This window comes from Balaenoptera borealis (assembly GCF_965194805.1).
Source record: "Balaenoptera borealis genome assembly, chromosome: 17".
Classification (NCBI taxonomy): Eukaryota; Metazoa; Chordata; class Mammalia; order Artiodactyla; family Balaenopteridae; genus Balaenoptera; species Balaenoptera borealis.
Genome location: NC_138876.1, coordinates 80295619 through 80314580, shown reverse-complemented (window position 1 = coordinate 80314580; position 18962 = coordinate 80295619). Strand labels below are relative to the sequence as shown.

Below are 18962 nucleotides of genomic sequence, written 5' to 3'. Positions count from 1 at the left end.
TATCAAATTCAGAATTTGATTCCAAAGATCTATTTAAGGTTCTTTAACACAGATTGGATTTTTTTTTCTTTTACCTCACCAACAATTCAAACCATTGTATCAAAAATAAAAACGAACACAGCAATTTCTCGTTTCTTATGCTGCGTTTATATTTTTCTCCTTCAACCATTCCTGTAGTTCTCAGGCAAGGCGAGGGATGAAGCGGTTTCCGACCGCGCAGTGTCCAGGGAGGAAGGCCAGGGCACCGTCCCTACAGGTGGCAGGATGGGGGTGGGTCACTGTCCTGAGCCGGGCTCGCGTCCTGGGCATCCCTGAGCAGGACTGCGCATGGGCGCGGCTCCAAGGGCTTTGCAGCTGCGATCCAGCTGCCCCTGTAACTGCCCCCCCTCCTCACGATGGTCCAGCGGGGGGCGGGGGGGACTCGAGCTACGAAACGCACCTGTAGTAGGTCCTCACCGCGATGTCTGAGGGATGTGATGCCAGCGTCTGTCTCCTTGACCCAACTGTGAGCGCCTTAGCACAGGGACCCCCCCCCCCCAATTCGTCCTTTCACTCCTAGAATTTAACACCGTGCTTCTAGACAGGGAATAAATGTTTGGTCAATGAATGGATGCTAAGCACCAAATTTTGCCAGAATTCGCAGAAATGATCTGGAGAGAGTCACACTGCATCTTCTCAATGATGCAAACGACAGCGGAATCGGAATCTCCAGCTTATGTGGTGCTAACTCTGCCCCCGCCCCCCTTTTACTTTCCCTGTTGCAGCCGATGGGATCAGAACGCACGGAGATGCGAAAGCGGCAGGTGTGCACAGCCCAAGGGCCCGCAGCCTCCGCCCCAGGCCAGCACGGAGTGGGGAACCGGGGGTCCAACGCTTGCTGCTTCTGCTGGTGCTGCTGTTGTAGCTGTTCTTGGTAAGGTTTGCGGCTTTTCATGAACGCGCTCCTGGTAGGAAAACGGTACCCTGCATGGTGCCAGTTTATGATGAATGCAGTAAGTGCTTTTAAGCAGCTGCTATATGCCTGCCTCTGATGTAGGTTCTGTAAAGGACGACAACAAAAACAAACAAACCCAAGAGGAGGCTGCATCCTAGCTCTGGGGAGACATATGCAAATCCCCAAAATCAGGCTAACTAATTTATATCAAATATCTAAAGAACAATCTAAGACAGCTGACGATTGAATATTAATATCTGGGCAGAAAGGAGTGAACTCAAGGCCCTCCAGTTGGTAACAAAGGCTTCATGGAGGACTTAGAATTTAATCTGGGTCTTTAAGTTTAGGGTTATGAAGGAGAATGAGCCTGCATTTTACATTCTGCTGCTTCTGTTTTATTAATATTGTTTTTTAATAAAGAAAAATGTCAAAACCTAAGCTTGACAGAGAGAGGAAAATCTAAAAATATAGGCTCACTTACTAGTAGTGGAAGATACACAATCATTGCTTTAAAAAAAGAGATACAACTTGAGCATTTGAGTCACTGTTGAAGATCTAGAGAAATGGGGCTGAGTTACACCCAGAAATCACAAGAACATTAGGTTGCATTTCTGAAATCTTGGATATGAAACGTGCTTCATGACAGCCAAATGTGTGCATAGCTTTAGGCAATTAAATTATTGTAAATTTATTTGGGCTTGACTGCAAGTTAGACCAAGACCTCACTATCCAGTGGAGAAGAAGGAAAACTGGGATTGATCAGTGACGTAGAACCATTAGAACTGGGGGTGGGCGGGGTGGAGGCTGAAGGTGAAAAGTCCGGGACGGTTTGGGCTGCTCCTGCTTGCCTCGGGCTGGTGTTAATTTTCAGAAAGTTCCAGGCCAGTGCCTCTGAGGATGGATGTTACCCTGATGCTGGGAGGTCTGTCCATTCGGGACAGAACCCCAGACTCAAGTGGGAATATGGGGGAGAGTGGCTGACCAGAGCCGAGCAGCCCGGAGTTTAAAGTGAGCCTTCAGCCCTGACAAGAGGTCTAGAGGACCCGGCAGGAGACGGGAGGAAAGGGCGCGTTGGCAGCCCCGAGGTGTCCAGGAGCCCCGCTAGTCGGGGAGGGGACCTACCAGGGGTGAAGAGACGGCACTGAGGCCCCTTTTCCGCCCTTTCACTGCTCATCAGGCTCAGCGAGATGACGCCTGAGAGGTGTGCAAAGGTGTCCCTGTGCAGGAGGGATGCCGCCTGGCGTTTACCCCACCCCCCCTTCCGGCTCTGGTGCCTTGGGGTGGCACAGGAGGTGGGGACCATGGTCTGAGCAGTGTCTGGGGCTGAGGGTGTATGGGCAGCAGGTGGTGACGGGTCCCAGAGCAGCCTCTTCCTACTAACGTCAACCAGGGCGAATGAAATATAAATCCAACCTGGACTGGACCTCCTCATCACGGCCAGCACCTGGGCAGCATGTGGTATGTGTGTCTACGAGAGACAAGAGAACAATGACTTCAAAGTACGGGAGCGAAGGAACAGAAAACTTAGTCAAACTATAACTCAGGAGTGTAGGTAAAATAAGTCATTTTCAGACACACAAAGGCCAAGAGAGGTAACTGCTTCAGACCCTCCCTAAAGAACTAAGGATGTATTCAAGGGTAAAAAGGGTAAAAAGTGAACCCAGAGGGCAGTCATGGGAAACAAGTAACACTGATGAATACAAAAGAAGCAAACACAGCTGTAAAACTTGGTATTTAATTTTGTGTTAGAAAGTGTACATCCAGAGCCATAAACAAACAACCTCATGTTAACAATCAACAAATCAAATACCTCCGTCTTTCCTAGGAAAAAACTATAAGAACATTTTCTTTCAAAATTAATGGTATTTATGCTTAGTCAGAAATGGAACATCGATTTTTCCACATCAAGGGAAGGCAATAAAAGAAATACTGGGGCTTCCCTGGTGGCGCAGTGGTTAAGAATCCGCCTGCCAGTGCAGGGGACACGGGTTCGAGCCCTGGTCCGGGAAGATCCCACAGGCCGCGGAGCAACTAAGCCCGTGCGCCACAACTACTGAGCCTGTGCTCTAGAGCCCGTGAGCCACAACTACTGAGCCCGCGTGCCACAACTACTGAAGCCTGCGCACCTAGAGCCCGTGCTCCGCAACAAGAGAAGCCCGCACACCGCAACAAAGAGTAGCCCCCGCTCACCACAACTAGAGAAAGCCCGCGCACAGCAACAAAGACCCAATGCAGCCAAAAAAATTTTTAATTTTTAAAAATTAAAAAAAAAATACTGAAAACTTTATCAGCATATGGCAAAGGTGGCTTTAGCAAAAGAAAGAATGAGCTATTCTATAAATACCCAGATTCTTGGCATTAGGATGACCAGCTCATCCCAGTTGCCTGGTTGGTTTTAGCGTTGAAAGTCCTATGTCCCAGAAAACTCATGAGCCCCAGACAAACTGGGAAGGTTGGTCACCCTACCTGGTATCCAAATCCATAGAAATAGATTTATATTCCTATATTGCATCATGTAAAAAATTAATCTCCCAAGATCAACTCCAGATGGCTTAAAAGCCTAAACGTGAATATCCAAGAGGAAAACACAAGATAATATCTTTATGATCTTGGTGTTGGGAAGAATTAACTTTTAAAAAGAAAGAGGAAACTCTGTAAAAGGAAGAGATTCATAAATTTGGCTACATTAAAATATTAAAATATGCTAGCAGGAAAAATAAAAACACATTTCATCCAAAGACTTGTACATGAACATTTATTGCATCATGATTCATCCTGTGAGAGGGGTCATAGCAGCATTAATCTGATTGAGAAAAACTGAAAATATCTGAATAGATGCTTTGTGGTGTAGTTATATAATGTGATACCATCCGGCTTTTAAATGCATGTGCTTTTAAAGAAGAAAAAGGAGAAAAAGCGACTTGTAAAGCAATGCATATTTACAAAGTTTGGAAATATGTGCGTATCTATATATTTTTATTTATTTATTTATACATTTTTAGAGAGGGTAGGGTAACTGAATGGTAATGATAAAAAACAAAAAAATAAGTGTGGTGGTTATCTCAGGAGAAGAAAGGGGGAAATAGGTTGGGGGAAAAGTGCGTGGAAAACTTGAACTGTTCCAATATTTGATTTCCTTGATTTTTTTCACAACATGCTTTTGAGATTTATCCATGTTGAGAGTACACAGTGAGTCCATTTTTAAGAAAGGTAAATGGCAATTAGTTTTCTAAGCCCTTGTATTAACTTTCTCAGAATCCTGCTTTCTGGCCTTCAGGCGTTTCATTTTATAAAGGAAGTCATGCAGAGTCTTGATCTCTTGAAAATAAACTTTTTGTTTTCCTTTCTAGAAGACTGAAGAAATTTTTCCTCTTTATAACAACTCTAAACTTTACCAAAAGAGACCTAAGCAGGGGTCTTCTTTTACTGAATAGTTCTTCAAAGTGGTGAGCAACTATTTTGGCTTCTATCAACATTTTCTTATTCTACTTTAACAATAAAAATAAATTCAGGTTCAAAAAGTTGACACAAAATATATTACTGTTTTTCAAGAACAACACATTGTCGCCTAAGAAATATTCCTACTTTTAAAAATATGAGACATGGAAAAAATGCCAAAGCTTAAGTACATATTGCATTATTTATTCATAATACAACTTACAGTTCTTTTAAGAATCTTGTGTCAAATTCATCCTTCCTTTTCCTCTTTGCTTTTTCATACCCACTGTGTAGTACTGTTTTCTCTTACAAAAGAAGTCTATGATGTCGGGCAGTATTAATACTCCTGCAGAGAGAGTACCACCCAGATGCCTCTCAAATTCGTTTTTGTTTTTGTTTTTTTTTAAGAAACCATCGTTTACTGAAACTGTTAGCCCTGGCGTCATGAAAGCAACAAGAAAAAGGAGTTCCTGCATGTCTAATGACAGCACTTAAAGAAAAATAGAGCTACACACAAACACACAATTACTGAAAATTCATAAACAGATGTGCCTGAAAATAGAATAAAAGACTTCTATAAAATGGTGTAAAGAATGTTAAGGAAAGGCGTAATAAAAGAATAGAAAAGACAGTACAGAGGCAATAGTAAGATAAAGCAAACTCAACTAATCAATGGTAAAAATCCATTTTGATATTAATGGGAAACTAAAAGCATTCCTGCTAAAATCAAGAACAAGGCAAGGGGGACTTCCCTGGTGGCACAGTGGTTAAGAATCCACCTGCCAAGTCAGGGGACACGGGTTCGAGCCCTGGTCCAGGAAGATCCCACATGCTGTGGAGCAACTAAGCCCGTGCACCACAACTACTGAGCCTGCGCTCTAGAGCCCACGTGCCACAACTACTGAAGCCCGCGCACCTAGAGCCCATGTTCCGCAACAAGAGAAGCCACTGCAGTGAGAAGCCTGCACACTGCGACGAAGAGTAGCCCCCGCTCGCTGCAACTAGAGAAAGCCCACACACAGCAACGAAGACCCAACGCAGCCAAAAATAAATTAATTAATTAATTTTTTAAAAAAAGAACAAGGCAAGGCTGTCCAGGATCTTCCCTACTATTCAACACTGTGCTTTAGGGATCAGACAAGAAAAAACAACTGGAGGCCTAAGAATTGGGAAAGAAGAGGAAAAGCTCCCTGTTTGCTGATGATATGAGAATTCCCTTGAGAATGCCAGGGGAATTGTTGCTAAGCTGACACAAACACAAAAGAGAAATCAAATTAACAAAAAATAATAGCTTTCAGAAGGTAAAGAACTCTTACAATTCAAAAATAAAAAGACAAACCAATTTAAAAATGGGTGAAGGATCTGAATAGATATGTCTCCAAAGAAGATGTACAACTAGCTGATAAATACTTGTAAAGATGCTCAAATGTCATGAGTCATTAGCAAAATGCAAACCAAAAGCACAATGTGATACCACTTCATAAACACCTAAATGGCTAGAATAAGAAAGACAGACAACAGTAAGTGTTGTCAAGGGTGTGGAGGAATTGGATCCCTCCAACTTTGCTGGTGGGCGTGTGAAATGGTGCAGCTGCTTTGGAGAACAGTTTGGGCCTTCCTCAAAATGTTAAAAATAGAGTTACGACATGACAGCATTTCCACTCCTGGGTATCTACGCAGGAGAAATAAAAACAGACAGCCACACAAAGACTTGTACGTGACTATTCATAGTGGAATTATTTACAAATAGCCCTGACGTGCAAACAACGTAACTGTCCATCAGCCAATGAATGGATAACAAATTGTGATATATCCAGGCAATGGAATATTATTCAGACACAAAAAGGAATAACGTAGTGAAACATGCTACAACATGAATGAACCTTAAACCAGTATGCCAAGTGAAAGAAGCCAGCCACCAAGGACCACATATGGTGTGATCCAGAATAGACATGTCGGGACTTCCCTGGTGGTCCAGTGGTTAAGACTTCGCCTTCCAAGGCAGGGGGTGCAGGTTCAATCCCTGGTCGGGGAGCTAAGATCCCACATGCCTCGTGGCCAAAAAAACAAAACATAAAACAGAATAGACATGTCTTAGAGAACAAACTAGTGGTTACCACTGGGGAGAGGGAAGGAGGAGTGGCCATAGAGAGGTGGCGGAGAAAAGGGTTATTATGGGATTATATGAAATCATGTGTGTGAAACTTTTGAAAATTGTAAAGCACTGTAGAATTTAAAGAATCTTTCATTCAGTGAAAAAGAAGAGACGTATCTCTAGAGACAGGAAGCAGATTCGTGTATGTTGAGGGCTGGTGTAGGTCAGAGGTAGTGTGTCATGAGCAGTGGGTGCCAACAGGTCTGGGCTTCTTTTCGGGGTGATGAAAATGTTGCGAAATTAGATAGTAGTGAGGGTCATACACCCTTGTGATTATGCTAAAAACCACTGAGTTGTACACTTTAAAGAGGCAACTTTATGATGTAAAAATGATGGTTCAGTAAAGCTATTAAGAAATTACCTTCAGACGTACAAACAATAAAGTTAGAAGATGAGATGGAAGTGAAAATTCCATTTACTATAACAACAGAAATACCTGGAATAAATTTACAAATGAAGGTACAAAATGTGTATAAGGAAACAAACTCTTGAAAGATACAATAGAGATTTTGATTGCACACTTTCCTGGCTTTCTTTCATACTTTCATATGTGTGCCTGTAAATACATAAAATCTCCATTTTCACTGGGAAACAAAGTCTGGAGAATGTATGCCTTTTTTTCAAGGTTCAGGAAACAAAATGAAAACCGAAAACATTCCTGAAAATCTGACCTTTTTACTACTTTCTAATGGACATGTTTTATGAAAAGAATTATTATTCTAAATGTAAACTCTCTCAATGAGTGTAGACCATGGTATTATACATAGCATTAATTTTGCTAATACTTTATTTTCATACTTTTGGTTTTCTTAAGAAAACAAAGAAGTGTCACTTTTATCAAGAAAAGAAATTAATTCTACTTGGTAACCTGGAGTTCTCTGAAATATTTGTAAAAAATCTTTCCTTGATACAGAATGATCTCAACTAACACGTGTTTGTCTTATTTCTTGCAGTCTCACTGTTAGAAACCAAGAAGAACAGAGACTCAGGAGTACTTCCTATGAACTCAGAACAGAGGACCTTCCCACCTGTGAAGAAAGGTAAAATCTCACAGTGTTTAGCTCACTAAATCGACAGAAATGCCAACCTTATTATTTTTTCCTTACAGTTTTATTGAGATACAATTGACATCCAGCACCGTGTAAGCCTAAGGAGAACAGCATAATGATCTGACTTGTATACGTCATGAAATGATGATCAGAATAAGTTTAATGAACCTCCATCCTCTCATAGATTCTCAACCAGATTTTTTTTTTTTGCATTTTTGTTTCAATAGAACACACAGTTTCTCTAACTACAATTTAATAATATCAAATCATAATGTTGCATCACATTTTCACTCTGCAGAATTCTTTTTTTTTTTAAGTTATTTATTTATTTATTTATTTTGTGGCCACGCCGTGAGGCATGCGAGATCTTAGTTCCTCAACCAGGGATTGAACCCGGGCCCCCTGCATTGGGAGCTTGGAGTCTTAACCACTGGACTGCCAGGGAAGTCCCTGCAGAATTCCTTGTAATTCATTGTGTGACAGGGAGAAAAATCAGTTCCATTGTTAATCTAATGCCTGTTAATCACAAATAGAAATTGATGCTTCTTGGCAAAACATATGACATCATTTTATTTTTATGTGATTTACTTTTTTAAATAAAAGAACATAATGAAATACGCAAGTTAGGGTTTCAGGAAAATTTTAAAGGTCCATTTTTTTTTCTTAACTATAAATTTATACTTTAGTAAATGTATTATTTTTTAAGTATTTTGAGAAAAAAGTTGGAAAAACACACAAATTACTTTCCATAATGCCAAATTTTAAAATTGTCTTTTTTCCTTCCTGTATTATCTATGGATTTACTTCCACTTACCTATTATTCCTTTTCTTTGTGTTATGCCAATATAACTGCAGGCAATAGACAAATATCCTAAAAGCATTGTTCAAATAGGTCTTGTCGTAAATTATTTATTTTTGAGGGGGGAAAAAACAAGTAACCTAAAAGTTTACTTAAAATATTTTTCTTCATTCTTTATTTATTTTTACCCAGATATTTCAAAGTCTAGGATGCATATTAAAATCTTGCATAATTCATGAGTCTGTTAAAAACAGCTTTTATTTTTTTAATTAATTAATTTATTTATGGCTGCGTTGGGTCTTCGTTACTGTGTGCGGGCTTTCTCTAGTTGCAGCGAGCGGGGGCTACGCTTCATTGCGGTGCGCAGGCTTCTCATTGCGGTGGCTTCTCATGTTGAGGAGCATGGGCTCTAGGTGCGTGGGCTTCAGTAGTTGTGGCACGTGGGCTCTAGAGCACAGGCTCAGTAGTTGTGGCGCAGGGGCTTAGTTTCTCCGTGGCATGTGGGATCTTCCCGGACCAGGGCTCGAACCCATGTCCCCTACATTGGCAGGCGGATTCTTAACCGCTGCACCACCAAGGAAGTCCCGTTTTTATCTTATGTATTTCAGTATACTGTGTTCTGCACCAGGGCTTGAGGCTTTGAGTCCTGTCTGGAACCAGAAAGCCCTCGTCTGGTGCTGGCTCTGTCCATCCTGCCTGTATGACCTTGGGCACTTAGCAGCCACATTCTGCCTCAGTTTCCCTGCGTGTAAAATGGGGATAATAACAGTGTGTTGTGACTCAGCCAAAGAAGGGTTGTCGTGAGCACTGAGTAACCAGTAAAGCACTGAGAACAGAGCCAGGCAAGAGGGAAGGATTCCATGTATATCGGCCATTATTTGTTCTCAGTCATAGCCAATAATATAAAATGACTCTTTATCCAATTTGATGCCTTTTGCTTCCATTTCTATTTAGATATTAATTTTATTCATTTGCATTTCCCTCACATGTCTTTGCCTGTCTATTTGTTTATAATTTTTGGTAGTATTTTGTATGCTTCCCGAAAATAGCATTATGTTGGATTTTTGCCCAGTTTGAGTCTTTGTCACTCAATTGGGAATTAAAATCCAATTACATTGGGTCAGTTGTCTTGATGATTACAGATATGTTTAATCTTCTAGAATGTTTGTTGATTGTCTACTTACAATACCCCCTAATTATTTCCTTTTTTTTTTTTTTTTACTGTATGAACTGTGCTTTCTTTGCTCCTGGGTTCTTTGGTACTATGGAAAAGATACGTTTTCTCCCTCCCTCTCTCTCTCTCTCTCTCTCTTTTTTTAAAGGGTACTACTGATTACCCTTAAGTTTTTCAGTCATTCTTTTGTATGTATTTCTTAAATTAAAAGGAGTAAGAAGATATATTTTGAATCCCCATATTTAAGGAACATAACAGCATTCTTTTTTTTTTAATTTAGCATTCTTTACTAAGCCTTGCCAATTTAATTAACCTATCTAAAAAGAATCTGGTATTTTTATGTAGATTGCTTTAAGTTACTATTTTTAAATTATCTTTTAAGCATCTTTTAAAATATTTCTTTCAGGGAGTTCCCTGGTGGCCTAGTGGTTAGGATTCTGGGCTTTCACTGCTGTGGCCTGGGTTCAATCCCTAGTGGGGTAACTGAGATCCCACAAGCCGCATAGCCAAAAAACATGTATATATATATTTCTTTCAAAACTAATTTTGCTGGTTATGATAGAGATTTATGTTTTCATACAGAATACTCTTTTTATGATGAAAAGCTTAAACACCTGTTATAAAAAACAGAAATCAGACAATACAAAAGTTTTACAATAAAAGCTCAATTGTCCTCTTACTCCAGACCTTGTCCCAATCTCCAAATACAAACCATCAACAGTTTTTTTATGTATCCTCAAAGGAACTGTCTGTGCATTTCCACACAGTTGTACTTACATAGGATTCATCTATACACACTGAATCTAACTTTGAAACTAAACTTGAAATGATTGTTTGTCTGTCTCTGTCTCACTGCTGGCTCAGCTGACTACTCGCTTTCTATGACCCATTTTGTCTGGTCTTCAGCTTTTTTATTTTTTTTGGCCGTGTGGCGTGGCTTATGGGATCTCAGTTCCCCACCCAGGGATTGAACCTGGGCCATGGCAATGAAAGCCCGGAATCCTAACCACTGGAGCACCAGGGAACTCTCTGGTCTTCAGCTTTTCACTGATGTTTCTCTGCTGGGTCACTTATAATCCATCTTAAAGATAGGAAAAGGACATAGAATTTACATTGTAAACTTTGCATATGGGAGAGTTTTTTCTATCATCGTTGTATAATTAGGACAAGTTCGCTACATATCAAATTCTTTGCGATACACTGTTTACCCCCCAAAACTAAATGGAGAGCCTTTGGCAGTGTGGCAGATTAGATCATCCGGGGGCCTTCCCAAGACAGAAGAACAGATTTTGCATAAGTCTAAAAGTTTTTGCAACACTGGGCTCACAGAAAGTAAGGAAAAGGACAAAACACCTGAAAAGCAAAACCAAATAAAAAGTAAGTAAAGGGCTTCCCTGGTGGCGCAGTGGTTGAGAATCTGCCTGCCAATGCAGGGGACACGGGTTCGAGCCCTGGTCTGGGAAGATCCCACATGCCGCGGAGCAACTAGGCCCGTGAGCCACAATTACTGAGCCTGCACGTCTGGAGCCTGTGCTCCGCAACAAGAGAGACAGCGACAGTGAGAGGCCCGCGCACTGCGATAAAGAGTGGCCCCTGCTTGCCGCAACTAGAGAGAGCCCTCGCACAGAAACAAAGACCCAACACAGCCATAAATAAATAAAAATTAAAAAAAAAAAAAGTCAGTAAAGCCCTGAGCAGTGACTGCTAAGCACAGGACAGAAGCGTTTTCTCTCAGAGCCAGTGCACAGGCGGTAGGGCAAGGAGCTGAAAGCCAGGATTCCAGGATTCAGCCCTGCTCCACGAAAGCACCAGAAGTGGCCCCCAGTCAGTAGGAAGCACACACACATCCTCTCTGGAGGAAAGGGAATGCCATCAAATGTGACTCTCAGTTTCCCAAAGATTAAGACCAACCAAAAATTACAAAACTAGGGCTTCCCTGGTGGCGCAGTGGTTGAGAGTCTGCCTGCCAATGCAGGGGACACGGGTTCGAGCCCTGGTCTGGGAAGATCCCACATGCTGCGGAGCAACTAGGCCCGTGCGCCACAACTACTGAGCCTGCGCGTCTGGAGCCTGTGCTCCGCAACAAGAGAAGCCGCGACAGTGAGAGGCCCGCGCACCACGATGAAGAGTGGCCCCCACTTGCTGCAACTGGAGAAAGCCCTCGCACAGAAACGAAGACCCAACACAGCCAAAAATAAATAAAGTAAAAAAATAAAATAAAAAATAAATAAATAAACAAAAATTACAAAACTAGAAGGACACAGCCTACCACAAATGAGAGTCAGTAGAAACAACACTTGGATTTAGAGGCCAAAAGACTTCAGATGTTAGAATTATCTGCAATCAAATATAAAATAATGGTCTCTGAAATGTTTAAACCAATTAAAGATGGAATCACAAAAATGAGTAGGCTGAATTCAACTATCAGAATTGTCCAGGAAGGGGAATTCCCTGGCGGTCCAGTGGTTAGGACTCTGCGCTTCCATTGCAGGGGGCATGGGTTCAACCCCTGGTCAAGGAACTAAGATCACACAAGCCTCGAGGCACGGCCAATAAATAAATAATAAATAAATAAATAATAAAATAAAAATAAAAGCAGAGTCTTTAAAAAAGAAAAACGGAAGAATATATTCTTCAGGGATACATCCATACATAAAAACTATGGGAACAAAAGGGTAAGGGAAAAGAAATTAATAAGGATCATTGTTGAACAGATTGTGTTTTCTGACCTCGATATAATGAAAAGGTAAGTAAAAATAAACTAAAACAGGGTAAGCCCCCAAATCAAGAACAGCAGTTCCGTCGGGGATGGAGGGGGGCGTCCAGAGGGCAGTGTGCGCACCTGGCACCCAGGTGAGTGCAGTGCTGCCGATGGCCTAGGTCTCCAGGTGAAAGGTGAATCCGTAAGTGCTCATTTCGTCATCGCTGTTCATCACTTGCAGTTACTGGACATAACGTATCTTCTTTTCTTTTCCTCTTTAACATTCTCTTTTGAATCTTTTCGAACCCTGGCCAGACACTGCCCCATGACTGTTCTGGAAGCCAGGTGGTCAGGCCTGACTTGGGTCTATCACAGCCGCCTGGGGAGTTTGTGGTCAGGTGGTTGTAAGAATTTTTTGTTTTACTTTTATAGTTTAAAATCTTTGCCAGGATGTGCCTAGGTGTACAGGCTTGTTCTTGGCAGTTATTCCAGCAGTTTGGTTTGCAGGCCCTTTGCCAGCAGTGGTGCCATCCTGCTAGACAGTTGGAAAGTGCCACACGTGTTTCTGCCGAAGGCGCAAGGAAATGAGAGCAGCTCTTTCTCTGCCTAAAAGGGCCTAAGGGCACATTTTCATTCTCAGAGCGAAAAGGACACGTTGCTCGGGATGAAGTTCACATCAGCCACCAATAGCTCTGCTCCCTTCGCCCCTTTCTCCCGCCCCCGCCCAGCCCGGCCCCCGCCCTGGAGGAGGCCAGCGCCTGGGCGCAGTCCTTCGACAAGCTCATGCTCACGCCCGCGGGACGCAACGCTTTCCGGGAGTTTCTCCGAACGGAGTTCAGCGAGGAGAACATGCTCTTCTGGATGGCGTGTGAGGAACTGAAGAAAGAAGCTAATAAAGCCGTGATTGAAGAGAAAGCAAGAATAATATATGAAGACTACGTTTCTATTCTTTCTCCAAAAGAGGTACGTACCCACCAGAAACGTCCCCCAGGAGGCCGTGGGTGAAAGGAACCCCTTCAGTGTCTGGCCACCCGGCCTGGTCAGGGCTGCTTCACCATTCATAGTGTGCAAACGCCTTGGGGGGTGGTCCCACCAATGGGCGCCAAGTGACCCCCGAAATCAGTCAAAGATTGTGTGCATTTTCCTGGGAAAAGTATCTATAACTTTCATCCGATTCTCTAGAAGGAGGCGTCTATGCATTTTGCTGTAAACACTGTTTTAAAATGACACTCTATAAGCATTCCTTTAAATAAAATTATCCTTTTAATCTGAGCAAAACCTCGTTTACAGGTGCCCTGATTTCAGATGGAAAGAGCATCACTAATATGATGCTGGTGTGGCAGAGGTTCGCCCCACAGTGTCCCTCTGTTACGTTAAGAGAGATGACCAGATGAGTGAAATCATCAAGTTTCCATCTCTCAGTTTGCATTCTTCCAAATCTAAAATCGAGGAGGTCAGGTTGGCCTCAAACCCAAGTGCCTTGTAGCTCCGATGGTAGAATCCCACATGTGCCGCTCAGAATGTAAAGCTCATAAAACAGGACCTCTCCTGTCAGGGAGCTCACAGACAAGGGGGCAGCAGACATGGGGCCCCGGGTGCGACGTCTCGGGGTCGTGACGGGCTGGGGGACGAGCCATCCCTGGGGGGCGGGGGGAATGAGGAAGAGGTACCTGGAGAGGCCATGGATGGGCCAAGGATAATGAGGAGGAAATTACCAGAAACGCAGCGGGATGAAGGCATCCCAGGGGACAGGACTAGATGGGCCAAGGATAAGAGCATGGGGTCACCGGAACAGTGAACGCGTCGGAAGGTTAGTGGCTGAAGTGTGGAGCGCTTACCAAACAACTGGGGCCGGTGGCCAACAGCGGGAGGAACGTTTAGGAAAAGAGGATGGTCCGAGAGCGTGGAGAGGTTTGCGGACCAGGCTGAGGCTTTCTGAGGTTTATCCCGGGAAGAGCTTGGATTTTAGCCTGGTAATATCATCAAACTTGGATTTTTGAAGACCACATGATAGATTAGGAAAAGAAGACCAGAAGCAGAGGCCAGTTAGAGGACGAATTCCAACCCAGACATGACGATGGTCCAACCAGGCCAGCTGAAGAGAAGCCAGAGAGGATGGCTTTGATCTGAGTCTGGAATGACTGCACGTCTGGTTTAGGCAGACGGGGTGGGGACCATGCTTGGGAGAAAGACAGTGGGACTCAATTTCGCTCCCTTAAGTTTGCAGTAAGTTGGAGATATTCCATTGACAGATGTACGGATACGAAGTTCAGAAAGTTCTTTCCATTTGGGGTTAACAAAAAGCAAGAGAATTCTTGTCCTTTAATGTATGGCTTCCACATATTTTTATTTTGTCATGACTTTCCTTTTTATTTTTTAAGGCAAGGTTTTTCATCACTGTCTTTCAAAGAATTATACAACCAAAAAACTTGGCAAATTTGTAAAGCAAAGATGATATAAAAAGACGACCCTTTCCTCCCAAATATAAGCATCTATTACTTGAAATGTAAAAGCTTGAAAAGTTTAAGAGCATAGACCTTGGGGTCAGATGCACTGGGGTTTGAGCCTCAGTTCTCTCATTTAATAGCTGCATGACCTCGGGTGTGTTTCCAAGCCTCTCTGCACCTCGGTTCCCTCCTGTGTAGGAAGGGGAGGTCCTCACTTGCCCGAACATTTGGGAAGAGTGACAGGGGGCCGATGTGAAGTCCTGCCCACGCCGGGCAGAGCAGGCTCACCCCGGGTGACCACCCTCAGCAACCCTGTGTCCATTTCCCGTCCTGAGCAGACACTGTCCCCACCAGCACCTGAGGGACAGTCTTCAGATGGAGGCTGTAGAGAATGAAACAGTTCCATTTGCGCCTTAACTGTTGGTGAACTAGAATGTATTTTTTAAATTTATTTATTTTTGGCTGTGTTGGGTCTTTGTTGCTGCGCGCGGGCTTTCTCTAGTTGCCGCGAGCAGAGGCTACTCTTGGTTGCGGTGCGTGGGCTTCTCATTGCGGTGGCTTCTCCTGTTGCGGAGCACAGGCTCTAGGTGCGCGGGCTTCAGTAGTTGTGGCTCGCGGGCTCAGTAGTTGTGGCTCATGGGCTCAGTAGTTGTGGCTCGCAGGCTTCAGTAGTTGTGGCTCGTGGGCTCTAGAGCGCAGGCTCAGTAGTTGTGGTGCACGGGTTTAGTTGCTCCGCAGCATGTGGGAGCTTCCCGGACTGGGGCTTGAACCCGTGTCCCCTGCGTTGGCAGGCGGATTCTTAACCCTGCGCCACCAGGGAAGTGCCCTAGAATATTTTTTGATGTTTTCTGCAGTAACGCTTAGTCTAATTTTCTTTCTTTTTTTTTTAAAGACTTTTTTTTAATGTGGACCATTTTTAAAGTCCTTATTGAATTTGTTACAATACTGCTTCTGTTTTATGTTTTGGTTTTTTGGCCGCGAGGCATGTGGGATCTTAGTTCCCCGACCAGGGATCGAACCCGCACCCCCTGCTTTGGAAGGCGGTGTCTTAACCACTGGACCGCCAGGGAAGTCCCAGGCTTAGTCTAATTTTCTAACAAGAGCAAGCAGGAGGCTCTCTCCTCTCAGCCCACAGTGAGTGCCGAGTCCCCCCTCTGGCAGGAGCTGAGCTCCTAAGACCTGGGCCCTCCCACTCCGGAAGCTTCTAGGAGGGCATGGCCTGGTGGTGAGGGCAGCCGTGGGGGTCAGCTCAGGGTAGCTGGGAGGCCAGGACCGGGGAGCGACGTGGAAGCCAAGACCTGACAGAGAGGTACACGTTGCCAGGCCATTCTAGACAGTTCCCCTAGACAGCCTCCTAGAACAAAGGCAGGCTAGTTCTCGCTCCTTCCTCCTTTAAATTCCAGGCTAACTCCAAGTTCCTTGACTTCTTGAGTGGAGCAGTGAGGGGGAGCTGGGGAGCCAGTGGGAGCAGGTCATAAAGGGCCTCCTACGTTTAAACTTGGAACTTGCCAGCTTTGCGCTTGATCCTGAGCCCACCGACACCAGCACGAGGTCTGGAGCCGAGTGGTGGGTCCGGGGGTGGTGCGGAGAGGCCCTGGACCGCCGGCCCGAGGCCAGTCAGCAGGCTGGTGAACAAACCCCGTCGAGGGGGTGGCTGACCTCCACGGGGGTCGCGGCAGAGGGGAGGGGGGCGGTGGCCGGATTCGAGCCGCGTTAAAGAGGCGGCGTCAGCAGGGCTCTGTGCCGATTACAGAGCCAGAGGGAGGATGAGGGTGAGCAGGACCCTGACTTGGGGGATGAGGGGTCCCAGCCCTTCCCGAGCATCCCGGAGATGCTGCGCCCCTGTCCCGAGGTTAGGTTTGAGTAACGTGGGCAGGCACAGGGGCTTCCCAGGAGGAGGTGGAGAGATGCCTCTGGAAAGACACATCACTGAAGCCCGTGCTCAGTGACTTGGACAAGCACACTTTCGGTTTTGTATTAAACAGCAGCACGTGCGGCGCGTACCTCTCCTGCCCCCCTGGTGCAGAGACGGTGCAGCCGAGGCTCCGCACGCGGCAGAGAAGCCGTGGAGTCCTTCTTGGTGGTGGTGTCCGTTCTCGGCTGTCTGCCTCCCGCGGGCCGCTCTGGTCCGGGATGCGCTTCGTCCAGGACGAGCTGACGTCGGAGTGCGAGGAGCCAGCAGCTCCCGGGACGTCGTGGACTCCGCACACTTTGAATTCATTCTCATTAAGCCCTGACCAGCTACCACCTTCGTCACCCCTGCTTTACGGAGCAGGTTTTTCGGGGATTTTTGCTGCACCACGCGGCATGTGGGATCTTAGTTCCCCGACCAAGGCTCGAACCCACGGCCCCTGCACTGGGAGCTCGGAGTCTTAACCACTGGACCACCGGGGAGGTCCTTATGGAGCAGTTCTTCAGAGCACAGTTCACTCTGCCTGAGGTCCCACAGCTAAACAGCGACAGAGCCGGGAGTTACGCCCAAGCCCGTGCTATCGACCCTTCCACGGTGCTTCGGGTCACTTCTGCCTGACCCCAGCCTGGAGCTCCAGGTTTTAGCCCTAGTGTTCTTAGGCAGTTAGCCAGGGGTAAGTCAATGTGCGCTACCTTTCTTCCTTGCGGCCATAGTCCCCTCATTTTATTTTAGTTTATTTTATTATTTTTTTTTCAATACAAAATTTTGCATTTAATTTGGTAAGATAGTCTAGTTATACAACAAAACGAAATTACAGATAAAATTGAAGCACCTCTCCCACATTCCCCTTCTTCTCCCAGGATAGTAGTTACTATCCTGAATTTGGAGTTTGTCATGCTTACTATAAATATTTATGAACATAATATTGAATATTATATAATATTACTTTGCATGTTTTAAAACTTTATATAGAATGTGTGTGTGTAAAAGTTGTAGAAGAAAGTTCCCACTTTTTTTTTTAATTAATTAATTTTATTTTTGGCTGTGTTGGGTCTTCGTTGCTGCACGTGGGCTTTCTCTAGTTGTGGCGAGCAGGGGCTACTCTTCATTGCGGTGCGCTGGCTTCTCATTTTGGTGGCTTCTCTTCTTGTGGAGCACGGGCTCTAGGCGTGCAGGCTTCAGTAGTTGTGGCACGTGGGCTCAGTAGCTGTGGCTCACGGGCTCTAGAGCGCAGGCTCAGCAGTTGTGGTGCACGGGCTTCGTTGCTCCGCGGCATGTGGGATCTTCCCAGACCAGGGTTTGAACCTGTGTCCCCTGCATTGGCAGGCAGATTCTTAACCACTGTGCCACCAGGGAAGCCCTTCCCACATTTTTGAAATTTATATATATATAAAAGTCCCCTCATTTTCAAGAAGTAGAGCAGCGTTGTGGTTTTCTAAAGCAGTGCGATTCCCACCGGCATCTCCAAGAGAACTCATGAGAAATAAACTGTCAGCCGCCCCCAGATCCACTGGGTCAGGAGCTCTGGGGGGCCCCCCCGTACTTTTTAACGAGCCTTCCAGGGGCTTCTGATGCCTCTGAAGTTTGGGACCACTGTTCACTGTGTTCAGTTCCTCTCTCAACAGCTTAGGTTTGGGGATGACCTTGTTGGGTCTGGGATTTTTAAAACACCAAACAAGGTATGGGAGTTGGGGTGTATGTCCGAAGAGGCCCTTGTCTGACACAGCCCCATGTGTCCCCGCCGGCAGGTCAGCCTGGACTCCCGCGTGAGGGAGACCATCAACAGAAGCATGGCCGAGCCATCCCCGCACATCTTCGACGACGCCCAGCTGCAGATCTACACCTTGATGCACAGGGACTCGTACCCCCGGTTCATGAACTCTGCTCTGTACAAAGACCTGCTTCGCTCCTTATCTGAGAAAGCAGTGGAAGCCTAGGATGTTCAAAATATTTATTATTAATAAAACAAAGAACTCGTGGACTCCGTGTAGGACAGGGGATTTAGAGCCAGTAGTGTCTTCTGCTGGGTCATGCTCGGGTTATTTTTATATTCTGCAGAAGGCTGTATATTCACCAAGTACATTGCGGCCACCTTTTGTGATACTTTTGGGAAAAATGGGGTACGGCTGTGTAGAAAGGTAGTATATTTACACTTACAATGACAGTAGCACGTTCTCAGTGACAAAGGATACACAAGAAGACACCACACTGCCTGCAGCGTGTACATCCATGGGAACAGGACCCAAATTCCCATTTTATAAAGATGTGACCGCTACCTGTAAAACTGGTATTCTACTTTATCTTAGGATACATGTACGTAGATGCGTATCATGTGCGTGTGTATCTTACACGG

The 18962-nt window shown here is 44.9% G+C and overlaps 1 protein-coding gene across 7 annotated transcripts in view; it reads left to right on the top strand.

Moving 5' to 3' along the window:
* RGS20 (regulator of G protein signaling 20) overlaps nucleotides 1-18590 on the top strand; it is an 82099-nt gene extending 63509 nt beyond the window's left edge. For 6 of the 7 annotated variants that reach the window (XM_082364762.1, XM_082364768.1, XM_082364765.1 and 3 more), the window contains 4 exons: nucleotides 765-913; nucleotides 7481-7567; nucleotides 12979-13213; nucleotides 18358-18590. In XM_082364762.1, coding sequence (XP_082220888.1) covers nucleotides 765-913; nucleotides 7481-7567; nucleotides 12979-13213; nucleotides 18358-18546 — 660 coding nt within the window. In that variant the 3' untranslated portion in view covers nucleotides 18547-18590. The remainder of the gene's footprint in view (nucleotides 1-764; nucleotides 914-7480; nucleotides 7568-12978; nucleotides 13214-18357) is intronic. The other variant, XM_082364763.1, reaches the window with a different exon arrangement.
* Nucleotides 18591-18962: the final 372 nt, after the last annotated feature.